The 12,250-nt window shown below is 45.3% G+C and overlaps 1 protein-coding gene across 2 annotated transcripts; it reads right to left on the reverse strand.

Moving 5' to 3' along the window:
* Window positions 1–150: 150 nt before the first annotated feature.
* On the reverse strand, window positions 151–10,845 carry GSTO1 (glutathione S-transferase omega 1). 2 transcript variants are annotated; one of them, XM_079899399.1, is made up of 6 exons: window positions 10,578–10,845; window positions 9,917–10,025; window positions 6,463–6,685; window positions 3,709–3,807; window positions 2,191–2,297; window positions 151–1,400 (listed from the first exon to the last, which is right to left on the reverse strand). In XM_079899399.1, the coding sequence occupies exons 2-6, from the start codon at window positions 9,973–9,975 to the stop codon at window positions 1,247–1,249; spliced, it is 642 nt and encodes a 213-aa protein (XP_079755525.1). In that variant the 5' UTR covers window positions 9,976–10,025; window positions 10,578–10,845; the 3' UTR covers window positions 151–1,246. The 2 variants fall into 2 exon arrangements, with proteins under 2 accessions (XP_079755525.1, XP_079755524.1); XM_079899398.1 differs by lacking the exon at window positions 10,578–10,845 and adding an exon at window positions 10,223–10,290.
* Between the last annotated feature and the right edge of the window lie 1,405 nt (window positions 10,846–12,250).

Raw genomic sequence — 12,250 nt, forward strand, 5'->3', positions numbered from 1 at the left:
CAGCCAATCTTCCAAGCCTTTGTATGTGCCCCGGCCTCGCAGTGCCAAGCTGAGCCAATGGGCGGCCGCGTTACAGGCCCCTGGGTCCCGGAGTCTTGGGTCCTCACGGGTGCCTGTGGCTGGCCAAAGTGGAAGCCAGGTAGTGGCTGGTCATGGCACTTCAGTCCCCTGGTCTACATCCGATCGAAGTCTGCCCGCAGCCTGCCCCGGGTGGGGCAGGCGGACGGCGGCAGAGATGGGTCCGCCCGGAGCCTGGGCGTTGGTGGCGGCCGAGGTGGACGGCTGGAGGCCGTTTGTGAAGTCAACCAATTCTCAGCTGCCTCTCAGGGTGCGGCCCCCCTGGTCGCCTGCATCACCATGGGGCGGAAGACTCATTTCAAATGTGAACTCCCCGGCCCACCCTACCGAATCGGAAATCCAGGGGTGAGCCTTAGGTGACTGTTAACGCGCTCTTACGTTTAAGAATAAGGACAGGAAACTAGACTGTACTGGGGCAGGTCGACAGCCCGCCCCCTAGTTCTGATATAAGAGCCCTGTGCTGGGTGTGTTTCCCCAGAACTTTCTGCCAGCGTCTTAAGGCCTCACTTAACCTCAGGACCTTAGTTGAATCATCTGTAGAATGAAATCCAGCCTTATATACTGAACTGATGGAGGTGGTCTTCACAGTATTCACTTACATATATGGGACACCTTCTGTGTGCCCAGCATAAGATTTGGTTGGAAGGATTTGAAGGGCTTAGTGACTGGAGACTGGGAGAACAAGTAGGAGACCACCTAGTCACCTGGCTTTGAGGTGACGTGGGTCTGGACTTCAGTGGCAACAACAGTAAGAAGAAAGGTGTAAAATTGAGTCAGTGATGGAAAGGAAAGAATGAAGAATTGAAAGGTTCTTAACTTAGAACCCAGAAGACAAACTTGAAAGGGCATCTCTTGAATGACAACACGGTATCCAAGTGGAAATGTCCTATGGGCAGTTAGAAATCCAGATTGAAGTTCAGCTCTCACTAGGGGTGATTTAGAGGTTTTCAGCATGGACTCTGATAGAACCCTTAGCATCCTTTGAGCATCCTGAGACAGGAAATGTGTTTACATTTCTGCAGGAGGGACTTGAGGAAAGCCCACAGTAAGGCCATAGTGTCAAATCAGAGAAGGTGATCCAGTGAGACGTGAGAGCACTTGGTAAAATAAAAGCATGTTATTATTCATATTAGCGAACCGATATATTATCCGATATATCCTGTCCCCTTCAGAGCCCATAGTCACAGGCCTCGAGGTTGTTCTGCAAGTAGAGATCTAAGAAACCTCGAAAGGCTTTTGGATCAATGAAGAGGGATGATACTGCAGGATCTTTCATCATGGCTTCCATCCAGAGCTTAAGATTTGGAGTGTGGTTTACATACCTGTGGGAGATGGAAAGAATGAAGGTGTGAGCAAGGCTAAGTAGGAAGGCATTGCAAATTCTCCTATATATCATTATTACCACTCTGCAGTTTCATATTGTTTTCCTCTAACTTTTAAAAATAGTTCTTTAAAAATACTTATTTAAGATGCATGTAATCATTGAATATGAGATTTGGAAGATATTGTAGAGGTCCTTGTTTGTGAAGAGGAATCTAAGACTAGAGTGAAGTGACTTGCTCAGTTAGCATGAGAACTTGTCCAAACAGAGGCTGATAGTTCTTTAAAACGAGAAAATGAAAGACAACCAAGAATGTTATATATTTGTTATTCTATGGTCAGATTGTGACTAAAAGTAACCCTGAATAGCTCTAAGCCCGAAGAATTGGCAGTAAGCCAAGGTCGCCGCCAAACTTTGAAACACTGAGTTTGGAAAATAGTGTGGGACTCTTGATGGTAAATGGGAAGTAGCATTGATCATACAGTCCTTCCTGAAATCCTTATGAAAATGCACATCCTTATGGATTTTTAACCAGGAGGGAAGGAGTAATTACTTTTAAAACATTTTACTACATGCCACAGAACTCCCCACCCCTACCGGCCCCAAGGATGAAAAATGGTGAGTGTAGGTATAGGACATGCCCTGGCACGTCCAAGTCTCCTCCTGTGTGCTTGCTCCCATTCATGCCAGTTGAGTGAGATATGTTAATTTTTGTTCATAAAAAAAGGTTAGTATATACTATTTCAGTTGGCATTATCCTAAATTAAGCACAAAATATTCAAATATCTTACTCATTTAACTCCAGGGCTACCAGCCATTCAAACCAGGGCCAGATGAGGTAATCAATCATAGAAAGAGAACTGCCACCAAAGAAGGTTGTCTTCTTATTAGTCAGAACCTGAACATTAAACAGCATAAGAGTACTTGTTATTTGTGCATCTGGTAAGATTCATCAAAAGAAATGATGAAGGCAAGAGTTAAGAAAGTGAGAGCAGCAGGTTTAACCCTGACATATTCAAGTTGGCTTTTTGTCTGATTAGTTTAAGCTTTAGAATCTCTTGGTTTGGGATGAAGCAAAACGGTCAATAAAATAAACTGGAAAATGGAGAAAAATAAAACAAGCTACAGAGTGCATGATCTTTGTAATAGATATATCCAACAAAAGACTGGTATTCAGAATATAGAAAGAACTCCTGGGAATCAAAAAGAAAAAAGGCAGAAAACCCATCAGAAAACTGGGCAAGACTTGGACTTCACAGAAGAGGAGGTCAAAATGGCCAGTAACCATTTGAAAAGGTGCTCAACTACATTAGTCATCAGGGAAATGCAAATTAAAACCAAAATGTCATACCACTTCACATACATCAGAATGGCTAAAATGAACAAGACAAACTTAGTAAGGGTGTGGATCTACTGCTGATAGGAATGTGTCAATAATTTGGTACAACCATGTTTTAACAGTATCTACTAAAGCTGAGTTCATGCATACTGTATAACCCAGTAATTATATTCCTTGGAAATGTGAACATATGTTCACCAAAAGATAGGTATAAGAATGTTCACTGAAGCACTATTTGTTACATCCCCAAAGTGGAAATGTTTACTGTCTATCAGGACTAAAATGGATAAATTGTACAGGAGTCATACACAGGGTGAAGGGTGGTGGTGAAGTGGTTAAGAATCCACCTGCCAATACAGGGGACACGGGTTCAAGCCCTGGTCCGGGAAGGGAAGATCCCACATGTCACGGAGCAACTAAGTCCGTGCGCCACAACTACTGAGCCTGCGCTCTAGAGCCCACGAGCCACAACTACTGAGCCCGCGTGCCTAGAGCCCGTGCTCCGCAACAAGAGAAAGCACTGCAATGAGAAGCCCGCACACCGCAATGAAGAGTAGCCCCTGCTCGCTGCAACTAGAGAAAGCCCGTGCACAGCAGCAGAGACCTGACTCAGCCAAAAATAAATAAATTTATATATATAAAAAATATATATGTTCAAGGACTGAAAACAAGCATGGAAAAATAACAGGTGAAAAACTGGAAATGTGGGTGAAATTTTTCCGTGATATTTTCATGTCAGTGCGATAAAACGTTTTAAAAGCAAGCCCATGACAAACCATTTTTAGGTGTTTTGGTTTGTATCTTAAACACAACAGCTTACAGCTGCTATCTGTTGTAAACTAAAATTTCCTATTTGGTATTATTGCTAATTAAAGTGATTTTGGAAATGGGAGTATGAAGAAAAGAGTAGAAGGTGACAGCAGATACAATGTATCACTTCAATAAAAATCAAGGAGAAGGGATTAATTACCTCCTCTAGCTTGCTGAATTCTTTATGCAATTCTTCTTTCAGGCCAGAGCAGTCTTCCTTATTTTGCCTTCTAAGAAAGCTTAATAACAAAGGTGGTACCTAGACAGAGAGTAATTTCTTCGTTTATCAGTGTGACGCTAACTATACCAGCCCCCTCATATAAAAGCGCCATAGAACCCTCATAGACCCAGTGTCAGGATGTTCTAGAAACTTCAAAAGTACACCAATTCCTTTGCTCACAGAGGTCGGGTACTGATCTTAAAAACAGTTTTGTGGCCTTAGATGCTGTACTGGTCAGGATTTTATAAGCTGCAAATAAGAGAAGCCGATTGGTGAGCTTGGGTCAAAAATGTCCTAAAAGGACACTGAGTGGCTCACAGAATTGTTGAGAGGCTGAACAAACAGGTCTGGAACATTTCAGAATCATGCTGGGAACTGACCTGATGGGAAGCACCCGCTGCCACCAGTGAACCGAGCACTAGATGCTACAGTCTGTGCCGCTGCCAGAAGCTGGACTCTGAGGTAACCAATGCCACTCTGGAATTCAACCTGGCAACCACCGCAGCTCCTGAAAGCCAGGAGCTCTGCCACCAGCCACCCTCATCAGTAGAACCAGTGCCCCACACCAAGCCTGTTTCCCCACATGGCTCATTTCTGAATTGAACCCTAACATGTGTATGTCTGAGAGGAAGAGCCTAGGTCCAGACCTTGGCCCCAGCTGCAAAGGGAGCTGGGAAGGGGATTTTCCTGATTTCTATCTTGGGGAGGGCATGAGAAGACAGTTCAAAGTGGTTGATGACCTGAAGACTTGACAGGTGTCCTGTCAGATGCTTTGATGCTTGTGGTGGAAGTGTTTGTGTTTTAATGCTCGGTCTTTGGTATTGTCTCACTGCAAGAGACAAAAGTCCACTCGTCCAGTGGAAGTAAAAAGGCACTTTAAAAAATACAGGAAGCCCATCCATCCCAGGGTACAGCTTGCCGTCACTGGAACTGAAGGTGTGCAGGCAGCCCTTCCTTCCACGTTTCCATCTGGGCCTGCCTGGTCTTTCATTTCTGCTTCTCCTTAAATGTCTGCTCCTTGTTATTTTCCAAATGTCAAATCCCTTTGCAATGCTCTTAATTTCTGATTCCTTAAAAATTCTTTTTTTGTGTGACTTTGATTTGTCATCTCCAATGATATATACATACACCTCTAAAACCTCAACATTTATTGTCTTAGTCTCTGTGTCTCATTTCCAAGTTCCCAGGAGAGAAGATGATTTGGCTGTGGATGCAGGTGGGGGCATTTCTGGTTTGCTGAACTGGGGCCAGGAGGGTGGTGTCATAATAGTGCTTAAGGCCACCTCTTCCCTGAGTGTGAGGGAAGTAATGGTGGGCATCTCCAGCTGTTAGCTCATTTTCTTTCTGGACAGTACAATGAATCTCGTTACTATTTTTAAAAATTCTCCAGCATCTTTCTTGTAAATGCCATATTCCCTGTCCATCATCTTTGATGGCAACCATCTCTAGTATTCTTTCACTCTCGTTCTGCTAAGCCAGACAACTCCCTCTTCGTTCCCCATTGACTTCTCTTTGCAATGTCTCCTTTAAGAAAATATTCTCCCTACAAGTCTCACCTTCTGGATATTTCTCTAACCATTTCTTTCCCTAGAGATACGATGTTTCTTACTGTGCTGAGATATATCCTGACAAAAGTAACAGAATTATAGAGATATAACCTGACCATGTTATTCGCATTGTCTACTGTTGGTCATTTCTGTGTTAATACTAATTGTTTGAACTCACGCAAATGTTTAACTTTGATGCTAATTAAGACACAGACAGTTCTCCTATAGGAATGCCATTTACTTAGTCCACAAGGAGCTATTGCCAACACACAGAAGATGCTCACAACTAGACAATGTGGCTAGAACAACAAGAGCTAACATTGAGTATCTACCATCTGTTGGACTCTAGGTGTTTTATATTAACTGATTTTTATCAATGGGATGGGATCAATTACTATACTCATTTTACACATGAGCTGAGGCACAGAGGTAAACTAATAAGCAACTAGCTCACCGTCACATAACTAGGAAGGGCTGGTCGCAAGCCTAGGCAGTGGGCCAACAGTGATGGAGGCACGGCCCTCACCCTCAAGGAGCTCACAGCCCTGGTACAACACACAGGCAAGAAGGTGGCAGTCCCCACAGGGGAAAGTTAGCACACGTGGGCACACAGAGCTGGGCACTAACCCAGCCCGGACAAGCTTCTAGAAGACAAAGGTATCTGAGCAAAGGCTGTTGTCCCTTGGTTCCTTGAAGGATTGGTTCCAGGGCCCCCAACAGATACCAAAATCCACTGATACACAAGTCCTTTATAAAACGGCATAGTATAGTGGGCCCTCAGCATCCTCACGTTCTGCACATACAGGAGCGCAGACTGTACAGGAAAGAGGACTTGGAGACAACCAGGCAAAGTGAGAAGGGGGAAGAGTCTTCCAGCAAGAGTTGAGAAGAAGGTGGCAAGTTTGGGAAAAATAAAAACATTCAGCATGACAGGAATATAAAGTGTTAGGAGAAGAGTGGAGAGGTGTAACTTTGGGAAGTAAAAAGGATCTGGACCATGAAAGGGCTCGTAGGACATGTCCAAGCGGACAAGAGCATAATCCTGTTTGTCTTCCCCACCCAAATCACTGAACCATCAGTGACAGCAGTGATTTAGCTTAAAAAAACAAAGGTGTTATATAGGAGCTGAAATTTCTTGAACACACACCTTAGAAAACAACTCAAAGACCATCTTTTGGCAAGCTTTCTCATAGGGGTCATCTGGCAACAGCTTCTTTCCTGGGTATGCTTCATCCAGGTACTCACAAGTGATGGCAGATTCGTAGATCACTTGACCCTGACTGTTTTCCAGAACTGGCACCAGGCCGAAGGGATTCTTCTTGAAGAACCACTCAGGCTTATTTTTTAGGTTGATGTTAATGACTTCATGCCTGAAAAACACATAGAAGACAATGAAGAGAGTAACATTTTTCTTGTACTCCTGAATAAAGCCTCATTGGTCTTATCATCCACTTAGCTGGTCAGACGCGAAATTTCGGAGTCAGCTTGGCCTTGATTCCTTCCCCCTGCCACCTCTTCCTCAAATCAAATGGATCAGCAAGACCTGTCAGCTAGACCTTCAAATCACGTTCTGGATTCATCCACTTCTCAGCTTTAACACTGCCACCTCATCTAAGAGGTCATCTGCCACCTGGACCTCTACAATAGTCCCACCAGCCCCTCTGCCTCCACTGTAACCTCCCTATGGTCCATTCTCCACACACAAAAGTAAATTGGATGAGGCCACCCTCCTGCTTACTTACAACCCCTCGCTTGCTCCTCATTGCAGTGAGGATAAACTCTATACCCCTTGATGTGGCCCCTGCTTACCTGTCACATCTGCTTCCTATGACTTTTCCTTTGGTCATTATGATCTGGCCACACTGACCTTTTTTTTTTTTTTTTTTGCGTTACGCGGGCCTCTCACTGCTGTGGCCTCTCCCGTTGCGGAGCACAGGTTCCGGACGCGCAGGCTCAGCGGCCATGGCTCACGGGCCTAGCCACTCCGCGGCACGCGGGATCTTCCCAGACCGGGGCACGAACCCGTGTCCCCTGCATCGGCAGGCGGACTCTCAACCACTGCGCCACCAGGGAAACCCCACACCGGCCTTTTTTATATTTCTTGAATTACTTTCTTCATTGTACTGATAATAGTTAACTGAAATTACTTTGCTTACTTAATTACGTCTGTTATGTCACCTCCCTAGAATGTAAGCTCCATGAAAGCAGGGATCTTGTGTGTCTTGGTCATATTCATAAACCAACATGTAAATCAGAAAAGTTATAAGTAGATTTAAATGCTATGAAGAAATATAAACATTTTCAGATAGGTACTCAGTACACATTTGTTGAATAAATAAGTGGAAATGCTTCAAGATTGTCAATTAGATACTCCATTTGGGACTAAGAAGTATCTTAATTGTAAAAATATATGAGCCAACTAATTGAGTTTCTCCACACCCCACCACTCCATTGTATGAGAATCAACATGATAAAATTCAATTCCTTTTGCTAATTTTAATAGACAGTTCCTCACTTTTTTCAAGAATATTAGGGAACCCAAAAAATCCATCCACGAAATAAACTTTCAGATTAAATCTCCATGCCTTGATACTTTTTAAAAATGTTACATGGGTAAATCACACTAAGTGTGAAAAACAGGTGAAGTCCAGGCTATATTAAGATTGGCTATATTAAGGCTATATTAAGATTGTTTTTAGAACTAACTTGTATCTTGCCTAAGAGATTTTAGGGGAAATAAGAGAAAAGAAAGTTTCATATAATTGTCAGGTCCATATCATTGTCAAAACTGGGTGAGTGTTCAATAGAACAGATTAGCTACTCAAAAATAATATACCCAGCACCTTTTGTTTCCTATTTCCTCATCCACCTCAGCAGCTAGCTACAACAGCATTATCTTGAGGATTTAAATATGCAATCCCTCCCCCCATGGAAACAAAGGAACAGCCAGATTGAACACTGGTATCTGTGTGTATGTACTTGTGCTGTCAGATTACCGGACACTTCAGATACAAGCCACTGCAAGAAAAATGACGTTCCCTGCTAAGGAATTATCAACATTTCTGAAATTTTATAGTATGAAAAGAAAAGGTAAATCCTGGGCTTTTGTCATAAAGAAAGTTCTCAGAACACACATGCATTTTGCTAACCTGGCATGGTGAGCCAACAAGGCAACATATCTGCTGCAACAAGTTGGAAGATGCACCTTTTACAGAAAACCATGCTTTAGTAAATTCTATCATGTGGTAAAATCTAGTACCTCTCTAATCAAAGCCTTCTGGGACTCAAAACTGATCCATAAACATAGCAGACCTCTGTTGTTCGCACTGCCTGGCAGCTGTTACACCCTTCACCCTCCATACACACACTTTTATGTAAAATCACTGCAATTTTCCTTTGGGAAACTGTCCCAATGAGATATGGTTGTTTTCAACCCAGAGTTCCAGAAGGGCACTAACCCAGGACTTTGTGGCCCCAGATCCAGCTGTCTCTTGCTCCTGGACTTTTCAATTGTATGAGCACAAGATATGTCTTTTTTCAATCCAACTGAAATGGGTATCTCTTAAATGCAATAAAAGAATCCTGACTAATACAGTAAACATTACAAGAGTTGGATAAAATAATGTTTTGATAAATGTTACTGTTGAATATTTTGCTATGTGTTCACAATCTGTTTCATCCAAAATAAGATGCAAATCCTACTGAAGTGATGACTAATTCAAAGATAATGTTTTTTTTCTTTAGAATATATCTTATTTTTTTAGAGAAAAGAATTGCCTGCTTAATTCTCCCCCAAGAAGACTAAAATTAGTTTACAAATTCTAAGCACATACATGGAAAATTTCTTTGTCATGGGGGCTTTGTTTTAAACTCCCACACTACAGGTATCTAACGTCTGTTCAACAGATTCCAAAGGTCATTGGAAGGGAGGCAGTTCAATGGCTATTCAGCTCAGGGAAAAGCCAATGACTTGCATATTTCCTGTGGATAACCCATATGTCAATCACCTTAATAGTTTCAGTGAGGCTTCCCAAAAGTCTGAATTTTTAGACATAAACACTTTATTTCACTCAACCAACAACCCAATCTATAGGAATATTCACAGTACAGTTAACTCAGCACTCTGTCCAGCGGAGGGTCAAGGTCTGGACTCTTCAAGGGGGCAAATTACCGACTATTCAGGAAGGGACTATAGTCTCAGAATAACAGCAAACAATATAAACAGGACATGAAAGAAGCGGGGTGATAGAGAAGGAAGTACAGCAGAAATCAGGGGTCTGCCAGAGCTAAAAGAGCTGCCTGTGATTACCATTCGAGGGATCTCTGCATGCCACTAACTTTACTGGAGCCTCAGCATTTCTGATCCATAAAATGGTTAATCTAAACGGGATGTCCTAGACTGGTGGTGTCTGTGGCATTCCTCCCGCCCCCCGAGGATAGGGTTCATAACTTTCTCTGTCCCCCCCCTCCCAAAAAAAAAAAGGCTGATGTATTTTGTAGTAAAGGAAGCTGCGGAGACCCTATCGAAGATTTCCGCCCGCTCTTCCCGCAGCTGTTGGTTCCTGGCTGGCTCCGGGAGCGGCCCGCGCCTCGATCCTCACCCAATTCCCTTGGCCTTCAGGACCAGGAGCGTCCTCTTGGCGAATGGGCAGAACCTCATGCTGTAGACGCGAATCAGGCCCTCGGGGACCTGCCCCGGGGGCGCGCTTCCTGCGGGGAGAAGCGGAGGCGGTTACAGCCCCAACAGCAGCGGGAACTCTCAGCCTCCCGCCGCCCCCCCGGGCCTGGTCAGTTTCCCGCGAGTGGAAGACCTCCTGCGTGGCTCCGCTCCGGAGCAGCCCAGCCCCCAGGCCCTGGCCCCGACACGCGTCTGAGGGTCGCCGCGAATCGCGGCAGGCAGGCCTCACCCTTCCCCAGGCTCCTGGCTGACCCTCCGGACATCTCGGCGCAGCACAGGCCCGGCTCGCGCCGGGTCTTGCAGGCGATTACGAAAGTCGGTGGCCCCGCCTTTCCTCCTTCCCTCCCTCCCTCCCCGTCTCTCCCAGAAGTGCCAGCAACCCGCGCGCAGAAGGCCTCCTGGGCGATCCGACCCCGCGCCCAGGCTGGCTTCCCCACTCTCCGCGAGAAGGAACGCGCCGCCGCAGCCTCCCGCGTGCCTTGTGGGAGATCGCAGCCAGACGCCCACCCCGTAAGGCCCGACCCAGGGCCGGCCTTCCCGGTTTGCTGGGGCAAAGCTTAAAACACCGCAGATGGCGGTCGCACCAAAGTTCAGCCTGCTGGCCAAGAGGTGCTCCCATGACGAGCCAGCCCAGCCGTACAGCGTTGGGGCACTGGGAGCAGGCTTGGTGGCCCTAAGTCACCCAGAGATAATGAGGGCGTGGAGGGCTCCCCGCGGTGCCAGAGGGGGACCCTGGCCCGGCTCAGCATCTCGAGCGAGTGCGGAAGTGCGGCGGCCCTCAGATCCTCACCGGCCCCCAGTGGCCCGGGCGCAGAAGAGGGGGAGCACCAGTCGCCCTCCCCCACCCCGTCCCTGTGTGTGGCTTTGTTCGTTTTTTTTTGTTTTTGTTTTTTCTTTTACGTGTGGGTTTTTTCTTGGAGCTGTTTCATAGGAATTCGTGTAATAAAGACTTGGTGTTCTCTTGGTGCAAATGAAAAAAAAAAAGCACAAATGATAAAATACATTACAGTGTAACAAAAAGTTAGGTATTTATCCCCTCCATTGACTATTTAACCCTGTTTTCCCCTTTCATCAGCCGCTACAAAGTCTTCCTCTGATATTGTCTTTCACTAAGTACATGGTTTGTCAAACACATGTGACATAGTGCCACCCACAAATGCAGCAAGGGGTGCTCTGGCCATGGGTCCCCTGCTTTAAAGGACTCAGGCCTCTGTCATGGTAACAGCAGGTAATAGCACCCAACATTCTGCCAGCACCACTGCGACCCGAAAGATATACTGCTGTGATTAACCCCTTTCTGGCTCCAGAGTTCTCAGCTTTTTTCTCTTGAATGCTGTGTGGTTTGTGCTTTGTGCCCTTACCGATATCAGTAAATCTTTCACAGAGAGAACTGGAACTCATTTTCCTTATTTATCTCTCCCAGTCCATTCTCTGGGATAGTCTATCTTTCCCCTTCCCGACTAAGAAAGAAAGGCCACTCATCTTCCTCTGATCTGCATGGTGCAGAGGTCAGGGCACCTTCTCCTGAATATCAGCCACAGATATTTCCCAGAAACCCAGCTGGAGACCTCTGTTTTCATCTAAAACCCAGTCGGGATTTCATGGAGTAAGATAGCCACAAGATTGCTTTTTCAATTTGATTCTGTTCAGTTCCTCCTTTTCTCTAGCACAGGGCAAGTTCAGATTCCCAGAGTCATAGCTGATCGCAGCCAAGGTCAGTATTTGTTTCCCAGTGTCCACACTTCCTGCCCCCCTTACATCCTCTACCTACCATTTACTCTGGGAGCAGCGGCAGGACTTGCCTCATCACATTCTTCTCTAGTGGTGGCTTTAAAATGCTCAAGTTGTAGTTAAAGGTATATTGTGTTTTGGGGGGTGGTGCATGGAGAGCTTGATGGAAATACAAATAAGCCAACTAGTGAGGGAGTAGCAACAGAAATTGCCCAGAGCTTAAGAAGCACTAGAGGAGAAAGCTTGACTGTTGTCCAAGACACTTCTCCCTGTGACTCAGCAATGTGGGATTTTGTCAGCCAGTTTTGTGTTTGGCACTCGCACTAAGCACTGCCTGTGTTTGGCACTCGCATTTCAGCAAAGAAATGCTTCAAGGCAGAAACACAGAGCTCCACTCCTTCCTCATGCCACCTCAGCAAAGGACACAACCATCTCTGACTGTAATAATCAGACACCCAGGACCATCCTGGATTCTTCCTTCTCTCCTACCCCTCTTTATCAATCCATCAACAAAGTCTACAGGTTT

The sequence above is a fragment of the Stenella coeruleoalba genome, assembly GCF_951394435.1.
Source record: "Stenella coeruleoalba genome assembly, chromosome: 16".
Lineage (NCBI taxonomy): Eukaryota > Metazoa > Chordata > Mammalia > Artiodactyla > Delphinidae > Stenella > Stenella coeruleoalba.